General features: G+C 47.8%; 4 protein-coding genes across 11 annotated transcripts; 3 read left to right on the plus strand and 1 right to left on the minus strand.

The window, feature by feature from the left end:
- Positions 1 to 42: 42 nt before the first annotated feature.
- LOC104685166 (C-type lectin domain family 2 member B-like) lies at positions 43 to 6236 on the plus strand. Of its 3 annotated transcripts, XM_019281869.2 has the most exons (7): positions 43 to 107; positions 1406 to 1454; positions 2133 to 2227; positions 3526 to 3624; positions 4319 to 4491; positions 4842 to 4948; positions 5407 to 6236. In XM_019281869.2, the coding sequence occupies exons 3-7, from the start codon at positions 2170 to 2172 to the stop codon at positions 5618 to 5620; spliced, it is 651 nt and encodes a 216-aa protein (XP_019137414.1). In that variant the 5' UTR covers positions 43 to 107; positions 1406 to 1454; positions 2133 to 2169; the 3' UTR covers positions 5621 to 6236. The 3 variants fall into 3 exon arrangements, with proteins under 3 accessions (XP_019137414.1, XP_019137417.1, XP_019137415.1); XM_019281872.2 differs by lacking the exon at positions 3526 to 3624 and having other exon boundaries at positions 44 to 107; XM_019281870.2 differs by lacking the exons at positions 43 to 107; positions 1406 to 1454; positions 2133 to 2227 and adding an exon at positions 2906 to 3104.
- A 106-nt stretch (positions 6237 to 6342) lies between these two features.
- Positions 6343 to 8417, minus strand: LOC104685168 (E3 ubiquitin-protein ligase TRIM58-like). 3 transcript variants are annotated; one of them, XM_010392846.3, is made up of 3 exons: positions 8336 to 8417; positions 7197 to 7299; positions 6343 to 6874 (listed from the first exon to the last, which is right to left on the minus strand). In XM_010392846.3, exons 2-3 carry the CDS (start codon positions 7270 to 7272, stop codon positions 6366 to 6368), a joined length of 585 nt encoding a protein of 194 aa, XP_010391148.1. In that variant the 5' UTR covers positions 7273 to 7299; positions 8336 to 8417; the 3' UTR covers positions 6343 to 6365. The 3 variants fall into 3 exon arrangements, with proteins under 3 accessions (XP_010391148.1, XP_039423186.1, XP_039423185.1); XM_039567252.1 differs by lacking the exon at positions 8336 to 8417 and adding an exon at positions 8097 to 8176; XM_039567251.1 differs by lacking the exon at positions 8336 to 8417 and adding an exon at positions 7731 to 8048.
- Positions 8131 to 10822, plus strand: LOC104685169. Of its 4 annotated transcripts, XM_019281868.3 has the most exons (7): positions 8131 to 8209; positions 8736 to 8806; positions 8904 to 9179; positions 9770 to 9835; positions 9921 to 9943; positions 10050 to 10165; positions 10442 to 10822. In XM_019281868.3, exons 3-7 carry the CDS (start codon positions 8934 to 8936, stop codon positions 10579 to 10581), a joined length of 591 nt encoding a protein of 196 aa, XP_019137413.3. In that variant the 5' UTR covers positions 8131 to 8209; positions 8736 to 8806; positions 8904 to 8933; the 3' UTR covers positions 10582 to 10822. The 4 variants fall into 4 exon arrangements, with proteins under 4 accessions (XP_019137413.3, XP_010391149.3, XP_019137412.3 ...); XM_010392847.4 differs by lacking the exon at positions 8131 to 8209 and having other exon boundaries at positions 8665 to 8806; XM_019281867.3 differs by lacking the exon at positions 8131 to 8209 and having other exon boundaries at positions 8665 to 8806; positions 10050 to 10173; positions 10442 to 10532.
- Positions 10823 to 13013: 2191 nt separating this feature from the next.
- On the plus strand, positions 13014 to 15028 carry LOC104685165 (tripartite motif-containing protein 6-like). Its single transcript, XM_039567582.1, has 5 exons — positions 13014 to 13152; positions 13264 to 13490; positions 14210 to 14305; positions 14395 to 14613; positions 14710 to 15028. Exons 1-5 carry the CDS (start codon positions 13014 to 13016, stop codon positions 14863 to 14865), a joined length of 837 nt encoding a protein of 278 aa, XP_039423516.1. The 3' UTR covers positions 14866 to 15028.
- The last annotated feature ends 5595 nt before the right edge of the window (positions 15029 to 20623 follow it).

Raw genomic sequence — 20623 nt, forward strand, 5'->3', positions numbered from 1 at the left:
ACAAGATTAAAAAATAATAATTTCAAAAATCTTTTAAATAAGGTTTTCGAGTGTGAGGCTGAAGCATGTCAGGAGTTGGATCAGTGTGACCACAGGCAGGTAATCAGGTGAGGAGGAGACAGGTGACATTTGGTGTTTCTTCCCCAAAATATGGGCTGGGAGTGACTTGAAATGTCTTTTGTTCCATATGACTTATTCTGCTGGTTTTGACACAATATTTGGCCTCTATTTTATCCTGGGGCAGAGAGATCCAATGTGGTCAGGGGTTGCCCAGCTCCTGCCCAGGAAAATGTGAGAATCTGGATTACCTTCAGGCTGCTAATGAATTTTAGCTTATTTTGTTACTTTATTTTGTTTTTCCTCCCACTCCTGATGTGTCTTTTTACATCATCTAGACCTGTGTTTACTTCAGGTTTGGGACTCATTGGCAACTGCATGGAGTGACCACCAATTTCCAGACTACGATAACCATTTCCCCTCCCTTTTCTTAGGCTATTTTTGACGTTAATCCCAGGTTTTAGCCAGTAACATAATGTCCCAAAGCAACACCTTCTTATATAGGTAAAAATGATGTTTTTTTCCTCAGACACCCAAAAAAAAAGCAAGGAATAAAGCAGAAATTTGCCCCAATACTTAGCAGCCAGATAAGGTAAATAAGAGGATAAACCCAAAGATCCAAAGGTTCCAGTAATAAAGCACAGAATTATTTTATTTTAAAGTTATTTTTAAATTTTTAATTAATTAAAAAAAATTAGTTTTAAATTTGAGTTTATTTAATTTTTATTTTTATATTTTTAATATCTCATGTTTATTTTTAGTTTGTTTTCCACCCGCAGCCTTTTTTCCTTGTCACAGAAGGTTTTTGTGGTGAACTGCTATCAGCCAGCCTTCCTGCCCTCTGCAAAAGCAGCTGCACCAGTGGTGTGTGACCAGGGATTACAAAAAACCCTCAAAATGCACAAAATAAATTAGGTTTTAGGGTAAACCCCTGCAGCTGGGTAGCTTAATTCCAAGAACACTTACTTTTTTATATTTTTATAGTAAAAAAATGGGCTGAAGGGAACTATACTTCATCCTTGTAGAATCCCTGACGGCTGTTCTGGTGTGCCCTTACTTCCTGGAACAGAGCAATCCCCAGCAGTGTTTTCCCCAGCTGCACACTAAAAAAAGCATTTTTGGAGAATCCATCTCCCTAGCTGAGGAAAAAAAATCCGGAAATACTGGAAAAGAGGGTGAAGTGATGCCAGGTGGAGCTGGAGGGGAACCCCTGGTTCAGTGGGTGGGCAGGTGGCCCTCGGCAGGCAGCCCTTTCTGCATTGCCCTTGAGGAGGCACAGGAAAATCCCTCAGAAAAGTATAAAATAAACCAAAACAATTAAAAAAAAATACTTTGTTTCTCTTCACAGGAGAAGGTTGTGCTTCGGCATCAGGCTTGTTCCCACAGAGCAGATACAGGTGATGGGGTTTGGGATGAGCTTGAAGGCTAAGGGGAGGTGGTCTTAAGGTTTGGCTGGAGGAGAGAATTTCAATTGCAGGGAGAAGTTTTTAATTGCAGGAGAAGATTTTAATTGAGGAGATTTTAATAGGGGGAGATTATTTTAAGTGGGAGGAGAAAAAAAAAACAAACCAAAAAACCCCCCAAAACTTTAATTTAGGCAAGAAAACCTTAATTTTGGAGAGAAGATACTATTTGAGGAGAAAATATTAATTGAGGTGAGGAGATATCAACGGGGGAAAAAACTTTCATGGGGAGAAAGGTTTGCAGGAAGGAAACTTTAATTATGGCAGAAAATTTTAATTGCAGGGAGAAAATGTTAACTGAGGAGATTTTAATAGGGGAAGATTTTGATTGGTGGAGAAAACTAATTTGGGGTGGAAGTTTGGTTGCAGGGAGAAAACTTGCAGGGAGAAAATTTTAACTGAGGGGAGAAAGGTATCATTAGGGAGATAAAACTAATTGGGGGGAAAGAAAATTCTAATTGCAGGGACAAGATTTGAATTGTGTGAGAGAACTTCAGCTGGGGAGCAAAGTTTAAATATGGTGCAGGGAGAAAATTTTAAATGGTGAGAAAATTTTAACTGGGGACTGACAGCCTTCATGACACCTCTGAGAGATGGAACTTTGCTTGGCAGGTGAGGCGAGAGCACCTGTTTTGGAGGAACCCCAAAAATGGAGGAAATGAGGGTTTATTCTGGATTTTTGGGCATGGAAAGGAGCAAGAGGACAGGTAACTGCAGGGCAATGAACTGTAGAATCACTGGGTTTGGAGGTTTTTTGATACTTCTGTAATTTGAGAATAAAACCCAGCTGAAGTAACGTTGGGCGGGGGGGAAAAGCTTTTTCTGACACTTCCCTTGAGGGAAAATTTTTGTCACTCAGCAGATAGAATTTTTGCTCTGAACAGGTTAATTTCAGACATGATGGGTTATTGTAATTTAGTATTAACCCTTCCAGAGGCACTTGAGTAACTGATTCTTTTAGGTATTTTCCCCTCTACGAATATTCCAATTTTCTGATTTATTCTGGATTAGAATAAAGAAATTTTTTTAAGAATTGAACTGTAAAAGGCCCTAGAAATAAATTTGGTGTTTAAATCTCATTTGGAGAGATCAGAAAGTATTTATTATTGTCTTCTTTCCCTGGAGAAATCAGCTTTCCCTTTTGCCCTGCTTCAGCTCTCCTGATTTTGCTCCCATCTCTATCATCCCCTTGGCACACAATAAGGTAAAAAAGGGACTTTTAGGGCCTTTTCCATCATCTTATTCTACCCAACCAGGGGACTAAGGTTTTTGAGGAATGTGGTTTGTTTTTTTTTTTTTTTTGTTTAGCACATTTGTGGCTTTTTTAAAATGGATTTTTAAAAAACAAATTTAAATTTATTTGTTGATTTTTCATTTGTTGAGTTTAAAATTTTTTTAATATAACTTTTTTCTTAATATTCAGCATATTTGGCTTCTGACTTACTTTCTAATATTTTTCCAGGGAGAAAAGGGGAGAAGAGGGTTTTTCCCATGAAATTTGGTTCATGTGATGGGGACAAAAAGGGAAAACCTTAAACAAAAAATGTGGCAAGTCCCACTGGATGAAAACACTAAGATTTTTAGGTAAAACCCTTAGGAAACATAATTTTCTTTGCTCATGATAAGGGGAAAGTGCATATTCTGGATCAGAGGATCCAGAGATGGAAGCACCATGACCCAAAGTGTCTTAGTTTTGGTGGAAAAAACTCCACTGAACTTTAATAATGAGGAAACCCCAGAAATTAAAGCAAATTTTAAATTATGGTGCATTGCAGGAGTTTGCATCTGGGGCTGGGGAGGAACCTGCTCCCCAAAGAGTTCCCATCAATAAAAAAAAAAAAATTTTATTCCACATGGAGAAGAATTTTTGGTATTTCTCACCCAAAATGACACCAAGGCCACTGGCTTTGGGATGACACCAACCTTTCATCATCTTGGCATGACCTGTAGCATGTTGCTGCCCTGGGAGCCCTCACAGAGGCACTGAAGGTCTGTTCTTCTGCAGGTCACAGCATGGAGATGAAGCCGGAGGCACGTGTTGCCTGCCAGGTGATGCTGGCAGTGCTTTTCACGGCTCTGTTCATCACAGCCATCACTTTTGCAGGTGAATGTCAAGGTTTTAGTCTCACAGGGAATGTCTCTGAGATATTTTGGGTCGTTGCATTTGTGACAGATCTATGTCCATGTTCCCAGGGAAGACAAAACCCACCCCAGAATTTGTTCTCTCTGGGAGACGGATGTTTCAGACCATCCTTTCTACAGCAGATCAAACCCATCCCCTTGGTGTAGGAGCTGATGTTATCTAGAAACCCTTAGAAAATCAACAGGAAGAGCCATTTCAGGAGTACAGTCACACAAAAGTATTGTTTTCAAAGAAGAAGGGGCCTGGAGGTGTTGGCATGAGTCCCACCAAGTCAAGAAGTCTGCAGGAATAAGAGAATTTTTTTCTGTCATTTTCACTACTTTGGCATTAATCACAGAGAGCAACACCCAAGGACATGTTTAGGGATAGGGCTACTCTGAAATTTCTCTTTAAAATGTGGTTTTTTGAAGTCTAACACCCTGTTTCTTTCTTTGAAGGTGCAGCACCCATGTTTCTTGTCCAACATCACAAGCTGGGCCATGATTTTGAGCTTGTTTTCTCACAGGATTTCTCCTGGTATCTTAATTTTTCTCTTTGCCCACAGCTGAGGCAGATGCAAGAATTTTGGAAGCCATGGGGTAGAGAATGATCTCCCCATCCCAGAGAGGCAAGGGGAAGGTGATGCTCATTAACGCTCTTCTATTTTTAATGACAGTGCAGGCTTTTCAGCCTCATGCCCAGCCCTGCTTCCAGTGTCCCTTCGACTGGATCAGGTACAGAGGAAAATGCTACTATTTTTCGGAGGTTGAGGGGAACTGGACATCCAGCCAGGACAACTGCTCAGCCCTAGGTGCTTCCTTGGCCATTCTGGACAGCATGGAGGACTTGGTAAGGAGACAAGAGGACATGCTCAGCATGGGGAAAAAAACCCCAAACCAATGTATTTGAAATCTTTCGGTTTCTTTGACTGTACTTCCAGGATCTTTCTGGGGAAGATCTGGGGTGAGAAGCTGTGGAAAAGCCCTTGGGGGTGTGTCATCATAGGTCTGTTTAAATTCCTCACCAAAGCCAGCTGCTGAAAGAACTGTAGGAATAAATCCTTGTTTCTAGATGACACTTTTTGGTAGCAGATTGAAATGTTCAAGCTCCAAAGAAGCCCTAAAGCAGCATGAGCAACTCATAAAATTGAGATTTTTAGTTGGAAGAAGGTAAAAATCTTTCCTTTTTCTCTTTTTCAGAGCTTTGTCATGAGATACAAAGGCATCTCAGAGCATTGGATTGGTCTTTTGCGGGAGGATGAGGAGCAGCCGTGGCAATGGGTGAACCACTCACTTCTATCTCAGCTGTGAGTCCACGTTTTTCATTATTATGTTGTTGGTTGGTGTTTCCTCAGCCACAAATTGTGCATTTCTTCTTGTACTTGAGGTACATCTAGAGGTAGCAATGGGACAATGTTTGGGAAGGGCAACTTTGCATGGAACTGATCTTTGTTTTCTCCTTTGACCTAAAAGGTGGGAGTGGTGCATTTGGTGAGAAAATCCTAAGTTTAGATTTTTTTATTTTGTTTGTTTTTTTCTTGCAAAGCCTTGGGTCTCATATTAGAAATAGAAATAAATCAGTGTCAGTCTTGGCATATTGATGTTGAATTAGTTCTATTCCTATAAAAGAAATATATAGAGATATTTTGGCATGTTGGTACCCATGAGGATGCCTGAGAACTGAAGCTGAGGAAAGCCTATGTATGAGTTTTCTCCTTTTCCCTGCTGCCCCATCTGAGGGGGGTTATCTCCTCTGTCCTTCCAGGTTTCAAATCCGTGGTGGTGGGCTCTGTGCTTACCTGGATGACAATGGGCTCAGCTCCTCCCACTGCAGCAATGAGAGGAGCTGGATTTGTAATAAACATGAGCTGCAGAGCTCAGGCAAGGGCAACAGGATGAGACGGCCTCCAAACCTCTGTGTCAGCTCCTTGGGTGCTGCAGGGAGGCCTTCTCACACCCAGATATCTGCTGCACCCTAGGGACATGAAAGAAAACCTCAAAGAGGTTTTGAACCCCCTGGGCAAGGGGTTATTGGGATTTCCAGGGGACCAACAAGGTGTTGGTGGGACAAGACAGCCTTTGGGGACCCATGTGGGATAGTTCTTGGGAATGCAGGGGGGAGCCAGGGCAGCCTTGGGGGCTCTTTTTGGGTTTGGGGCAACTTGGTGATGGGTCAAATGAAGATGCCTTCTGCTTCTTAGAGAAGAAAAGATTTATTATATTCTGAGTATATTTACATGCTAAGTACTTGGAAATAAATCTCAAGCGAGGGGAACAGCAGAGGAAAAGAGTGGGAGAAGTGGGTGTGAGCACATCCTTGTGATGACAAAATCAGTTTTAAAATGAGGTGGTGGCTGGTATTAATGCAAAGCCTGCAAAAATTAAGATTTTTAATTTGTGCTGGAAACCCACCCAATCATAGGCACTGAGCTCAGAAAAAGAAACCTTCAAAGGAGGCTGAAATTGGGAGCAAAAGCAAAGTTTTCAGCTCAAAACAAGCACAGGGAAGCCCAGCTTCTGTTAATGAACTTTGGACAAACTTAACAACTTGATGTGAGCCGTGCTGAGCTCAGACCCAAAACCCCCTGGACATAACCCAAAACAGAGACATCTAGGATGGAGTTAGGACCAGAAGTGACTCCAAGATTTTGAAAAAAAAGAGTTGAGGAGCACCTGAGCATTTTCAATCACCATGATGCAATCAGCTTTTGTCCTTCCAGGGCATCAGCCCTTGGGGGACAGTTTAATGGTTGAGAGAAGCACACAAAAGTAGGGGAAGACCCTCTCCCCACTGAAGGAGGCCTGGACAGTGAAGATGCGTTGGTGGCTGCTGACAGCATAGAAAGAGACCTGTCCCACCTCGTAGTCCAGGTACACCCCAATCTCCCCATCGAGGAGTGGGACAGAGGTGTTGGATGGAGCTGTGAGGGCAACGCAGAGCTCATCATACTTCTGCAAGCCCCAGATCTCAGTGTTAGGCTTGAAGAGGACCCGGCCTTTCCTCTGAACTGACTCACAGGCCACCCCCACAGTCCAGAAGCGCCCATTGGCCTCCACCTCCCAGTAGTGACGGCCCGAGGTGAAGCCCTTGCTGCCCAGCATGCACGGATCTGTGTCGAATCGGCCTGGACCCTCAGGCCACTGGCATTGAGGTCTACCCCATGTAGCTTCTTTGAGGTCCTCAGAGAGGATCACCTCTGGACCCACTGTGGCTGGGTCCAGGGTTACATCCACTGAAAAGCAAACCAGAGAACAAATCAGAAGCCGAATTTAAGCCTAGAAAACACACACCCCCAAAATGCCTTCCCTGATGACTTTTCAAGGAGAAAGGGAGAGGAAGGGTGAGGCTGAAGATGTAAGAGTGAAGAGGTGGAAGTTGGAGATGGAGGATATCCAGTTGAGGATGGACATGGGAGAGCAAAGAGATGGAGGTTGGAGATGGAGGCCCTGGGGAGACAGAAGGTGGAGCTGGAGAATTTCCAACTCCATTGAACATCTCAGCCCAGAAAACACCAGGAACTGGTACTTTGCTCCTCTCTGGCCACCTCTGATTACCTTCAAACTGTTTGGCGGTGTGGTAGTCCAGGGCAAGGTCCCATGTGCATGGCCGTGGTTTGAGGAAGAAAGCCATTGCACCCACAGTGTCCTCTCCTCTTGGCTGGAGGCACAGGAAAAGGAAAGAAAGAATAAAATCTAATTATTATCCTTCAAACAGTCACATCTCAGCTTCTGCTCCTTTCTATGTCAAAAAATGGGTTTAATCACCACATTTAATTAAAATACTTCAAGAAAATAGCATTTTTTTTCTTCAACAGTTGCAACAGAGCTTGGTTCATTTATGGGAAACCCTTGGAGATGGATTAAATCAATTAATTCCCTGATGACTATGAAGGGAACATGAGGAGCACATTGGGATGAACCCATCTCCATTGTAGATATTATTATATCCCCAAATCTCCATTCCTCATGCTGGCTGAAGGCTGAATCTATCCAGCTTAAATCCATCTCTGTCTCCACCATTCATCAATTAAATCTGACAAAGTTTATTTGAGTGAGGAAAGTCCCTAAATTGAGATAAGCCACATTCACCTCTCATGTCCAGAGAAATCCTGTGAAGAAATTTGCTGTTGACCTTGGAGAAAATGTGTGTGAGGGATATAAGAGCTGTCACCAAATGTCTTCAAATTCATCCTCTGGAACTCTGTGTGGGGTTTTGCATGCAAACAAGGGGTTGCCTGTGCTAAAGGACCCTGGAAATGAGTAATAATGCCCCAAAACGATTGAATAAAGCATGCTGTGACAGTTGAAAATAAACAGGTTGCTTCTTTTCCATGCGTTTTCCTCAGTGAATCTGCAGATAAGGAGATTAAAGCAGCAAGGTGATGAGTAGAAGTGGGAAAAAGGTGAGAAAATCACCCAAAAGGAGATAAAAGCAGGAGCCATGCTGTTTCTCACCCAAATTCCCCAGCTGGATTGTTACAAGTAGATGAGAAGCAACTAATCACCATGACTCTCCACGGCAAAAACACCTTTAAATCTGAAACAAAGATCCTGAGACCAAAGCAAGGGTAAATCCACTTCCCTTCTTGAGTTCATGGGATGGGGAGGGGGTTCAAAATCCCCTTTTCCCCCCTACAGACATCAGGGTGATGTAACCCCCCTATGAGCACTGGGATTTTCCCCCTCACTCAAACCTTCTTGGAGCTTTCCTTGCTGTTGCTGGTGCCGTTTTGGGGTCCCTCCAGATGGTTTCCTTCCACTGGCTGCTTCTCCACTGGGTTTTTTTCCTCTTGGGATTTTTTTCTTCCTCTCTCTGGCACAGGCTCAGCCAAAGCTCAGTCCTGTCTCACCCTTTGCCAGCCTTTATCAGCCAAAAAGGGAGGAGCCTTCCAATCTCTCGCCTGCAGATGGGGCCATGACGTGCTTGGACACCCATTGCACCATCTGATTGCCCTTTTCCCCCCCTTTCAGGGCCATTTATTTTCTCAACACAGGCACTGGGGAGGGAAGGGAGGAAAATTAAGGCACGCCAAAAAAAAAAAAATTATTGCATGGCACCACAAGGGAGGAATTGGTTAAATTTTGCCCCCCTAGTTCCCCAAATCTGCCTCTGGCCCCTTACACGTGATGAAGCTGAACAAGGCAAAGCTGGGAGCAGCTTCCAGGTGAGGAATGTGACAGCAACGCCTGGAAATAAGACAACCTTGTGGAGATAAAATATCTTTAAGGACTACTTGTGGGTGATGAAATTTGCTTTTCCAGCTGGGCCAGGTTGTGCCAGGAACTGAGAGCATGAAAAACCCAGAGGTGGTTCAAGGGCAGGCAGCTTCACCCTGCGCCACTGCCAACCTCCAGCACCCCTTCCTCCCCACCAGGAGGGCAGTATGGCCGCAGCAGCAGCACAGAACCCCTGTGCTGGCTCCGGCCAGAGCTTCATCTCTTGGTATTGAAGAGGCAAAAACCCCTCAGGAGGCAATGGGTGAGCCACTACGGGCTGTGGTCATGAAGATTTTTGGAGGACCAGACGAGACCTGTGAGGTGAGATCAGCTTCCTATGACCCATCAGGCCTTTCTCCTTTCCCTCCCGCTGAAAAAAAGGTGCAAAGGGAAAATATTTAAATTTCTTTGTGGGAAAGCAAAGCTCCAGTGCCTGCTCCTAGTTGTGGGAGAAACATAAAGCAAGTTGATCCCTGCCTTCCAGGGAAGGCAGCGAGGGGACTTTTTAGGAGGGTTATTTGCTTTCCTCCCTCAAACAATTTAAGATTTTGAAGGCAGGATTATATCAACAGTCTGGGCTGATCACTTCAATTTTTTTTTTTTGGGGGGGGGTTTTGTTGGTTTTTTTTGGCTTTGTTTTTTTTTTTTTTTTTTGGGTGTATTCAGGAGAAAATCCAGTCTCACCTGCAATCTCTAAGGAAGGTGTTGGCAGAGTTTCTGGACTGGAGAGTGAAGAAAAGAGAAGAGACACCAGGACTATCTGGTACAGGGGGTCCCCTCGGTTCTTCATCACTGAGGCTGAGTTCGAGTGGCTGTGCCAGCTGCTGGCGGAGCAGGAGCACACAGTGCTGGGGTGGCTGGCTGAGCTGGGTGACAGCCTCACAGCTACCCATGCCAAAAAATCATTGCAGGTGGCCGAGGGGATTGCACAACTCTACAGACTCATTGGGCTGCTGGAGGCCAGGTGCTTGCCCCCAGTGAGTGCCCTCCTTACCCAAAAGTTCTCTCAAAGTGCTGCCTATGGGGTCTTGAACTCCCTTTTTTCTTCCTTTTTCCTTTTAGGATGCTGGGAACATCCTAAACAGGTATGTGGCAACTGGTTGCTTCATGTCCCTGTCACCTCAACTGCGGAGAGGGGCTTGGCTGATATACCTGTCGCATAACATCTGTCCCTGTCGTTTCTTTTCCCAGTTGGAGTGAAATGAGGCTCCACCTCCCCTCGGGGCTCCCCAAGGACCTGGAGAGGAGCCTGAGCTCCTGCTGCTGCCAAAGTGATGCTCTGTGGGAGGCCCTGGAGAGGTTCAGAGGTATTCAGGTAGAATTCTGACATTTTAGGAGAATTCAGAGGTGTTTTAGGAGAATTTGGAGGCTTTGGGGAGGAATGCAGAGGTATTTGGGATAATTCAGATATATTGGGGGAAGGAATTCAGAGTTATTTTGGGAGGAACTCAGTTGCATTTTGGGCTAATTCAGTTATCTGGGGAAAAGTCAGAAGAATTTCAGGAGGCAGAAGAGCTTGTCCACTGGAAAAGCAGCAGCAGGCTCTGCACCCACTCACTCCCCACCTTCTTCCTTCCTCCCAGACATGGATCCCCTCATGGGCCTCCACATAGAGAAGAAGACTCTGGAGACTGGCACTACTCTCCCACAACTTTTGGCAGAGAGAAAAAGTGTGCGGTGGAATGAGGAGGAGGAGCAGGATGAGGTCAGAGAGCCCCGTTGAGGCCAGGAGCTGGCTGGCTGCTAGCAGGGGGTCATTGCCAGGAGATGCAGGACATGGACACAGTAGCTGGACTCTGCAAAATGCCACCTGTGCATCCTCAAACAGAGCCTTAGGTGCTGCCCATATTCCTAGGACACAAACAGTTTTATATCCAGCTCCCCTCCCGGCTGCTTTACTTAGTGACCAATCTTGTGCTGCTGCTCACCATGTAGGTAATTAATTAAAAAAAATAGCAAAACCACCCCCGACTTTCCTTTTGCGCACGTGTGTGTATGCATAGGCTAGATTTTAAGGTATTTCTTGGTTCCGCGGGGACAGGAAGGAGGCAGCAGGTGAGCGAGGGGGCAGCGGGATACACGCGTCCGGGTCCCTGGGTACGGTGTGGCGGACCTGTCCCGGGGCCTAAACGATGCGGCCTTGATCGAGAACAGCACGCCCCGCTCCTCCCCGCCGCTGGAAGCGGCTGCCCCGGCTCTGGCTGTCGTCCCTCGGCTACCCCCTAACCCCACAAGACAAGCAGCGCGATTAGCGGCGACTCCCCACGGGACCGCGCCTGTCCCGTCCGCGGCCCCCGGTGGCCGTCTCAGTGGCCATCCCCATTGCGGCGCTTCATTTCTATTTATTTTATTCTGCTCTATACGTTCTAGTCACATTTCGCCCTCCTCTCGGTGCAGCCCTTTTGGCGACACCTGTCAGAGGCGACAGCGGGCGCGGCTTCTCGCGGCGAGGGCGAGCCCTCGGTGCAGCCCCTCTGCCGCCGCCCCGCCCGCCCCGCGGTGCAGTTTTCAGAGTCTGGGCAGCGGCCAGAGCGGCTCGCACCGCACCACCGCGTCGGTGCGGCTCTGCTAGCGCGGTCTCGCCCTCGGGGCAGCTTTTCTGGTGACTCCGGCACCGGCCGCGGCTCAGTTCGGCTCTTGTATCGCCTCTCTGAGCCGCGGGGCAGCGGCCACCCCGCGGGGCAGCTCTGTTTCCTCCGCCTCGCCTCGCCAGCCCACTTCGTGTAGTCGCTTCACCGCCACCTAATTCCGGGGAGAAAATTTCTGGGAAAATATTTATACCTAGCACATCCCTGACTTTTCCTGCTACTGCAGAAGCCTTATGTAGGCTGAGATCCTTCTTCGAAAAGAACAATAAGTGCCTGACATAATTAAGAATTAATTGAGCATTAATTTGGTCTGCTGTTAACTAAAGTAATTTTCCGGGCGTTTCTCAGAAGAAAGCATTAAAAAAAAAAAAAAAAAGAAGAAGAGAGAGAGAGAAAAGGGGGTTCCGGTGGGTTTTTTTCTTTTTCTCTTTTTCTTTTCCCTTCTTTTTTTTTTTTTTTTTTTTTTTCCCCCCCGACATCAAACTTTGGATTTACTTGGGCTCGGTTTCGCGGTCCCGCCCTGTCCCGATCCCCTGTCCCACTCCGCACCTCGAGGAGTCAGTGGGGGGACGGCACAGCGCCGCTGCCCGCGATCAGACAATGAGAAGGGAGCTTTTCCATCCGCCCCCACCCCCATCCCCCCGGGCAGGGGCAAATCTGTGGCTATAAACGGCGTTCTGGGGGGAGTTACAAAAGCCCAATGCGGTTTTTTCCCCATCATTTCTCCCTATTTTTTTTTTCCCCCCGTGAAAAAGCCAAAGCTGATCAGTTTTGGGGCTCAGTGGATCAGTGGATTGTACAGGCGTTTGGGAATATTGAACTTCTTTTACTGTTTTATCAAACTTATAATTCCTGATTAGTATTTAAAAATATTTTATGTGTGTTTTATTATTTTTATAGCTCTATAATAAAATTTGCAATTATATTTAAACACGTATATGTTTTATATTAAAATGAAATATATTGAAACATAGTTAACGTTATTATAGTTAAAATACACTGACTACATTAAAATTATATTTATATATTATGCTATATTATATATGTTTAACATACTTCTATTACTCTATGAAAGTGAAACGTCCTGATGCAAGACCCTCGTTTGATTCAGTTTCATGAATTAAGTTTATCACAAAACTTCATTAACATTATTCCCTTCTGGAATTTCTGCTCTAACACCACCTCCCATCATAGATCCTACATCTGCTAGTCCTTTTTTTTATTTTCCTCTTTGCTTCTTATGTTTCCGCCCCCTCCACCGCCTCCCCCCCCCCCCCCCCCCATTTTGAGTGCTGACGGACAACGGTGGGTTTTTATTTCACTTTAACCCTGCCGCTCCAAGCTTGTATCCACATGAACTCCATGGAACTCTGCTCACTTGCCTCATTCCTGCTTTAATCCTTGTCTCCTGGAGCCCCCTTCTGGCTCCACTTTGCTTCCTCCGGTGCAGCCGGAGGGGTAAGAATTCGCCTTGTAAACAACTGGTCCTTCCTAACCCCCAGCTGCCGCTGCCTGCGTTCCATTCCCTCTTTAATCCCCCGCTGGCGTTGTCCCGGGGGGCTGTTTCATGGCTGGGGCGGTGGGATGCCGGACCCGCTCGGGGTTGCCTTTGCCTGGGAGGTTCCGGCTGGCCACACCAGCGTCCCGCCCCGCCGCCACTTCCGGGCATACCCCGGCCGGGCCCCGTTCAGTGCGCGCTTCTCCGAGTGCGTCTTGTAAACAACTATGGCCGCGGGAACGCTATCAAGGTAACTCCAGGAGGAAACCACCTGCGCTGTTTGCTTGGGTTTCTTCCAGGATCCTGTCATGATCCTGAGCCTCGGGCACAATTTCTGCCGGCGGGCAGTGCCCCATCCGGCAGCTGGCCGACGTGGGGGGGGCCGTGCAGGAGCTGGCCCCGCCGCCGGGGCAGGAGCTGTACCACACGCACCAGCGACCCCTCACTCTCCTCTGTCACCGCGATGGAGTCCTCGTCTGCACCGCCTGCGTCGAGCATCGCGCCGACCCCGCCGTGCCGCTCGAAGAGGCTGCTCGCTGGTACAGGGTGCGTGGATCCCCGTCTCAGACACTCTCCCCCTGCCTGAGCGACGCTAATTCCGTTAAAACTCAGCCCCCAAAATATGTATTTTTGATCAGAGAGAAAGCTTTCCCCCGTCTTTCCAGGGGAAGAAAAGCAAGCCAAGCATCTAAAAGCCAAAACTGAGCTGAAATGCTGCAATTCGGTGAGGGCTGAGTATGAAACATTATAGCGGGTGGTAGTTTTGGGACCAAAACTAAATACTGGAGATTTCAAACGCCTGCTGTCACCCTGCGCCTGCGCTGTGAAGGGTTCCTATTCCGCTTCCGGGTGAGGGGGGAAAACGGGGGTCCCCAAAGGGGGGTTGGACCTGGCTGGGGGTGCAAGGAGTGGGGGAAAGGGGATGGAAACTGAAGGGTGGTGGGAACTTTTTAAGGTCTGGTGGCAGCTTTTTTACAGGGGACCTTGGAGAGATGGGATATCCCCGCCTGTCTGTGAGACCTGTAGTGCCGACTTACACTGTGTGGTTATATATGTGTACGGATAAGGTGAGGGTGTGCACACAGCATAATTATAAAGTTAATTGTAACATGGGTATGCATGTACACATCTGCTTCAGTGCAGCTGCAGAGGAGAATGAGGATGGGGCCACCTGCACTGGCCATATCCCTGGTGCTTTAGGGGTCCCAGCCCACTACCCTGCTTTTCTCCCCTTCTTCAGGAGTATAAACCCCTTTTCCTTGCAGAAACAGTTTGAAGCTTCCCTAAAAACCTTTCAAGAGGAGGACAAGCGACATCCTGGGCTGACTGAGGCAGCAAAGGAGACAAGACAGGAGATGCTGGTGGGTGCTGCTGTCATCTGGGTGCACTGTGGGGGCCAAACTGCTTCATTCCCCTGCCAGCATCCTCCTCCTTGTCCTTCACCCCTCAGACTCGAGTCAGTGCTGAGAAGCAGAAGCTGCAGGCGATGCTGAAAGGACTCCACCGGGTGCTGAGTGACCAGGAATCACGGTTCCTTTCCTGGCTCCATCGCCTGTGCTGGAGGTTGGAAGAACAGCAACGTGGTGAAGCTGATGAAATGACGTGGATCCGGCAATGCTGTGCAGAGCTCCAGGCCAAGTGCCAGCAACTGGATGGTGACCTGCTACGGGTGAGCCAAAACTTTCACCCAAAATCCCTGTTTCCCCCCTTTTGGCTTTTATTCACAGGAAAGCAGCCCTAAGCATCTTTCTCCCTTCCTCTCCAGGACCCCCAAACCACCTTGAGGAGGTATCGGAGACAAAAAGCATCACCAAGAACACCAGTTTTGGCCCCAAATCCTCCATTTTTAGGATCTTCTTCTCACCCTGCATTCTTTTTCCTCTGGGATTTTTGCTTTGGAGCTGGAGGGGTTGATGGTTAATCCAAAACTTGGTGATGATGGGGGAATCTTCCATCATATCTTGCAGGAGTGGGAGCCTTGCCTAGGGAAGTAAAGTCCCTGTGGTTTTCTAGCAATGAGGAAAGGAAATTAGGGAATTTCTTGGCATTAAACACCCCAATTTGCTCCCCTTGAGGTGCGCAGAGAGGAAGGTGTAGCTGTCACTGCTGTTGATGTCAGAGGTGGAAACAGAGCTTGAGGATTTTGTCTGAAAAACCAACATGCTGGCAGAGGCAGTGACACAATTTAAAGGTGCTTGGAGAGTAAAAATTGGCAAAAAAAGGGAATTTATTAAGCAGAAATGGGAAACTGGGACGGTTCTGGGAGGGCACAGAACCCCAGGGTTGGTAAATTTGGCCGGAAAGTGAAAGCATCACAAATGCTTATTTAATTAAAAGAAAATCAGGGATTTATTCCTGATTAGCCTTAAGGGATGGAAACTGAAGGTGGGAGCTGCAGAAGGCTGTTGGTGGTTAGTTAGCATCCAAATTAGGACACTAATTATGTGTGGAGGGAGGTGATGTCCCAGATCCCAGAAGGGGGTTGTGTCTCCCACCTTCTCTGTGCAACAGGGATTGGGTGGATACGGGGCAGGCGCAGGGCCAGATCTGGAGGTAAAAATCTCTGGGATCATCTTCTATTTCCAGACTTCTTGGAGTGCTCTTTGGAGAAGCACCTTCTTGGAGACGTGAGTCCGGCTTCAGGGACTTACCGAATCCACATGTGGGTTCAGGGCCTGGGGCTGTTTTTCAGATTCAGCATCCAGAGCTGGGGTTCAGCTGCAACACCTGGAGCTGATGCTCTGGTGCAATTTTTGGAGCTGATACTCCAATGCATAGAGCCCCATGAACATCCCTCTCCCTGCCAGCAACCATGACCCTGGATCCAGCCACAGCTCACCTGCAAATCCTGGTGTCAGCAGATGGCTGACCGCAGGCCGCCGGGAATCACCCCCAGCTCCTCTGCCCTCAGGAATGGAACGTTTTGAGTCTCTCTACTGTGTTTTGGGTTGGCAGGGTTTTGTGGGGGGCCAGCATTGCTGGGCTGTGGAGGTTCGTGCTGGTCCTGACTGGGCACTGTTGGTGGCTCGCGAACTTGTGTCCCACAAGGGCTGCTTCGGTCTCAGCCCCGAACGTGGGGTTTGGGCCATGGGGCAGTGGTTGGGGCAGCTGCAGGCTCTCACTTGGCCCAGCTCCGTATCTCTGCCCCACAACCACACACTCAGACACATCGAAGTGGCTCTGGATTGTGCTGGTGGGTGGGTGGCTTTCTGTGATACTGATAGCCAGACAGAAATCTTTTCCTTTCCCCCAGCCACTTTCGCAGGTGAACGACTCTGGCCACTGCTCTGGCTGGGTGAGGGGCCAGCTCTGCTCACACTCTATCCCTGAGGCCCCCAAAAATCCACTATGAACCTCCCAAGTGCAGACACTTCCACCCCAACAAACACTCAACAACAAACAGCCGCACTACCCCGTAGTCCCGTTTCATTATCCTTATAACACCTAATTTAACAGTATTAATCACATTTCACCCTTTTGCTCCTCAGTGGGAGAACAGGTATATTTTTAGTTCCTCAGCTGTTTGTCAGAGGAAGCATGGACCAGAGAAACAGGGAGGACCTTCCTAAAAGATTTTTAAGAACTCATCTAGAGGAAGAAGGTGAGCTTTGCTACTGCTGGATGCCTCATAATAAGGTTTTTCAAGTGGAAACTTTCCTGCTTAGGACTTCTAGAGAATTTAGGGAAAGTGGGCTACAACCATGTTTCATGTCTCCCAAGATCACTCAGGCTGGGGCCTTTTCAGAGTTTTGCATTCACTGCCAGGATAAGTAGGGAGAGAGGCCACAGACAGGATTTCATACCCCATTTCACTGCCTACAAGTGAATAGAAGGGAAAAAAACTGAATGAACCAGTATCTTGAAGCAGTAGAAGGTTGTTCTTAGGGTTCAACCATGTAATAAAGTGCTGTTATCAGCAAGCACAGGCAGGACTGGGCAGGTCTTTGCCTCTTGCAGCCCCAGTCACTCCGCCTTCGCTGCCAGGCTTGGTTCCCCCCCCATCCACACGTACTCTTCACATTGGTCTGAGGAAGAGGAGAAACTACCAGGAAAGGTAGCAACTTTTATCTTTGCGGCCCTAATTTTAAACAAGGGTCCTGACAAAACACAGGTCACAGCTAAGCCCAAATTACAGCCCTGCTCAGTTGTATAATTAGTTGTTTCCCTGTTTGGCTTATGGTGAGGTTGGTCTTTCCTTGAAAGACAAGGTCCAGCAGTGTGTAAATAAAAGCACTTCTCTGCGGCACCCTTCTCCAACAGATGAGCTTCCAACACTCCATCCACTTTTCATCTGAAAAGCTTTACGGATATTTAATTTGAAAGTCCATAAAAAAATAAAAAATTCTGCCTTCTTGTGTAACTCAACAGCCCCACAGCTGGCTCTCTAGCATTGGAGTGAGGAGGAAATCAGCCTCTTTTTGCTCAAGGGCAGCTCAAAAGCATCGCATCAGCAGCTGGGAGGGCAGATGGTTGGGTGTGGAGGGTGCCCCCACTCCTTGAGCAGAGCTAGCAGATGCACCTCGCAGCCTTCCCACAGGGGCCTGTGGACCCCAAAACCCTCCTGAGTGACAGGCACACCTCATACCAGTGCATGAAAGGCTGTGGGGAGCAGCTGAAGAGGTCTTTTTTCCACAAGAGACAAAATTTTTTCCACAAAGCTGGAGCCCAGGGTGCATTTTTTGGGGGTTTGAGGCTTGAGGATGAGCATTTCCAGAGGGAATTTTGCCATTGCCTCCTGCTTCTCCCCATGCTCCTCTCCCACTAATACCTCAGGATCAGACTGAGTGGGAGCTGTGCATCCAAGGGAAGTGCAGCAGGCATGGAGGGGCAAACCTGAATGAAGACTCCACGATGGTGGAGATGTTGCACCTCCTCCGCTCCTCATTGGGGAAGTGAAAAAGTGGATTTTGGGGATGTGTTTACAACTATTCAGGTTAATAATTTGTTGGGTGCTTATAAAAATGGAGCTTAAAAGGCACTTTTTAAAAAAGCATCTTGTTACATCTAGAAGACAGAAAATACAGCTCCAGTGCAAACCAGGGAGGTGTCAGTGGTTTTAATCCTCTGGTTTTGGGGAGGTTTGCTCCATTTTGGGTCTTCTCCACAAGGGAGCAGCAAGCACAGTGCGAAATGGGGATTTTCCACCTCAGAACAGTGCCCACAGCGAAGAAATCCCCAAAACAGAGACAAACTTGTTAAATGGTGGCCTCTGCACTTCTGCCTTGAGGATAACGTGCTGATAAACCCCAACCCCTTTGTTTTGGAGAAGACCATCCCCTTTTAAGTGAAAATAAGATTTGTTGTTTTCAGCACTAGCAGTGGACATGGGGAGGAAACAGCTCCAAAAATATCCCCAACTCTTGCAGAATTAACCCAAATCCTGCTTGTGAGGGGGGGGCATAAGTTTTTCAGGTATCACTAGTTTGCCCAGTTCCCCTCCTCACGGGCCTTTCCCCCCTCTTCTTACTCAGTTTATTGGGATAAAATTTCAAAATTTCATTTAATTTTTTTCCATTTTGTAACTTTCCCTCCTCTGAGAAGACACTTTTTCTCCCCAGAATGAAGCCAAGCAGGACGTTTCTCCCTCCAAGCCCCTTCATTGCCCAAAACCCCCTCCAAAAAGCCAGATCTGAGGATTAAGCTAGAAGGGGCTCTTTTTAATGGCTGAATATAGGGAATGAAACTCTATAGTGCAGTACAGGGCCTCAGCGGCATGAATAGAGCTGGTAGCTGGGTTGAGCAAAAGAGGTCTGAATTTTGGGTGATTTTTAGTTTTTGCCTTTTATTCTGTAAAATAGTCACTTGCATGGACCCATGCTTTAGACCTGAATTTCCCACATGGAGGAATTTCCCCTTAGAGTTGTGGTGAGCCAGGTGTGCTTTGCTGCTCACCCAAATCCTCCACATGAAAACTCACTAAACTCCAAAAAAATGATGAAAAAGGGTGAAATTGTGATAGACTGAACTTTCTCTTTAAATAAACTGGTTGAGCTCAGCCATTTATTGGTCACTCATAACCTGGGACTGGTGTCTTCAACAAGGTGGTTTTGAGCCACACTGCAGTGCTGCCCCAGGTGGGACCCTCTGGGGGATGGGGACAGCCAGAAGTGAGGATATTTAGGGAGAAATTATCTGTGAGAACAAAGACATCTAGGATGGGAGGTTGAGGACTTACGGGGACAGGGACCTCTGGGGCTGGTTGGGAGTCAGTTGGGTCCCTGGGTCAGGGACCTCTAAGGCACGCAGATGACTTGCAGTGTTTCGGGTCAGGGGTGGGTGACGTGCCCATGTTGAGATGGGCCTGTCCCTAGCTCCATGACCCTCTGTTCCCGCCGCACACATTTGCTGCGTCAGGGCCAGGGTTCACCACCCGCGTGTCTCTGTCCTCAACAGCCAGCCCAGGGGAAGAATGAACTTCTTTATACTGGCACCTATGTGTGACCAGCAATGTTTGATGTGACTGGCCACAAAATCATGGTACCAAGAAGCAGGAGGACACTGACAGTTTAAAGCAGGTCCAAGCTCACTGTGAAAACCAGATTCATGCTGCAAATGTAATGTCCTGGGAGAAGAGGTCAGGAAGGAGCTCTTCTCTGGCTCCCAGGCCACCAGGAGGTGCTCCAGATCACTCCTCACCCAGAGTGGAAATCATGGATCCCATGGGGGCCACAGCACCATGCCTTACCCTGCTCCCACATCTCCAGTTCCTGTTGTGGCCCCTCACAGCTCTCTGCTAACAGGATTCCAGCCAGCCTCACATCCACCAGTGCAACCCTCCTAGGGATCTAGAGAAGCCAGGATGATCCTGCCAGGGCCCCCAGCGGAGGCCAGGGAGCCTGCCCCCATGTCCCCATGCTTACAGATACTGCAGTAGCCTTCACAAAGGACAGAGCTAGTGGATGAGTGCTGGTAAGTCTGTCCTCCCTCCTGGAGGTGCCCTGTAGCCAGCACTACAGGGAGAGGGCATGTCATCCCATGTAGAGCCCCTGGCTCCTCAGGGCTCATCCATGGAAAGGAGAACTGTTAAGTGTGGAGGGGAAGAGGTTTTGATGACTAACATTTTGGCTGATGAAAATTCAGTAAATGTTAATGAAATTTCAGAGTAGTTCTGGAGGCAGTGAGTTTAAATGAAATTGGGGAAAAATAACATTGCTGCAAAGCCAGCTGCATCTGATACAAGAGGAGCCAGACAGAAAAAGAATCGAACAGTGCTGGAAATGCTGCTGCCTGCCAGTGTCCCAGCAGTGACGAGATAAAAGTTCTGTGGAGTAAATATCCACTGTCTTCCAAAAACAAGTCTGGACCTGCCAGGCTGTCTTGGACCCAGCCCCAGCACCTGGGACCAGGCATCCAGCTGTGGGCTCTCAGGAACCTCAAATCCCAAGCTATCCTCATCCCTCAACATCCCAACTCCCTGCAGCCAGGGTGAGATGTCCCCAACCTTCTCCAGCACCTTCAGCACCCAGCACCCCTCATCCTGCCACTCTTCACCATGGCCCCCCAGCAAGCTATCCCAATGATGTTGGGGTGGATGGTGCCCACAATGGTGACTGCCTGGATCAAAGCCCAGGGACCCCTGACCAGCACCACATGGAAGAAGATGCCCTGTGGGGCACCTTTTGGTTCCTGAGAACCCCTCACCCATCCACCATCACCCAGTCCTCACAAGGCTGTGGGTG

Source organism: Corvus cornix, chromosome Z, assembly GCF_000738735.6.
Source record: "Corvus cornix cornix isolate S_Up_H32 chromosome Z, ASM73873v5, whole genome shotgun sequence".
NCBI lineage: Eukaryota > Metazoa > Chordata > Aves > Passeriformes > Corvidae > Corvus > Corvus cornix.

Bases quoted from the DNA above. Each gene is read 5' to 3' on its own strand.
- LOC104685169 (XM_010392847.4), top strand. From the start codon at position 8,693: ATGGCACCACAAGGGAGGAATTGGTTAAATTTTGCCCCCCTAGTTCCC. The intron at 9,180-9,769 runs GTGAGATCAGCT...AAATCATTGCAG, and splicing joins GACCAGACGAGACCTGTGAG to GTGGCCGAGGGGATTGCACA. The intron at 10,166-10,441 runs GTATTCAGGTAG...CCTTCCTCCCAG, and splicing joins GGCCCTGGAGAGGTTCAGAG to ACATGGATCCCCTCATGGGC.
- LOC104685165 (XM_039567582.1), top strand. From the start codon at position 13,014: ATGGCTGGGGCGGTGGGATGCCGGACCCGCTCGGGGTTGCCTTTGCCT. The intron at 13,153-13,263 runs GTGCGTCTTGTA...CATGATCCTGAG, and splicing joins TTCAGTGCGCGCTTCTCCGA to CCTCGGGCACAATTTCTGCC. The intron at 14,614-14,709 runs GTGAGCCAAAAC...CTTCCTCTCCAG, and splicing joins TGGATGGTGACCTGCTACGG to GACCCCCAAACCACCTTGAG.
- LOC104685166 (XM_019281869.2), top strand. From the start codon at position 2,170: ATGGAGGAAATGAGGGTTTATTCTGGATTTTTGGGCATGGAAAGGAGC. The intron at 2,228-3,525 runs GTAACTGCAGGG...GTTCTTCTGCAG, and splicing joins GGAAAGGAGCAAGAGGACAG to GTCACAGCATGGAGATGAAG. The intron at 4,492-4,841 runs GTAAGGAGACAA...TCTCTTTTTCAG, and splicing joins TGGACAGCATGGAGGACTTG to AGCTTTGTCATGAGATACAA.
- LOC104685168 (XM_010392846.3), bottom strand. From the start codon at position 7,272: ATGGCTTTCTTCCTCAAACCACGGCCATGCACATGGGACCTTGCCCTG. The intron at 6,875-7,196 runs GTAATCAGAGGT...TTTGCTTTTCAG, and splicing joins CACCGCCAAACAGTTTGAAG to TGGATGTAACCCTGGACCCA.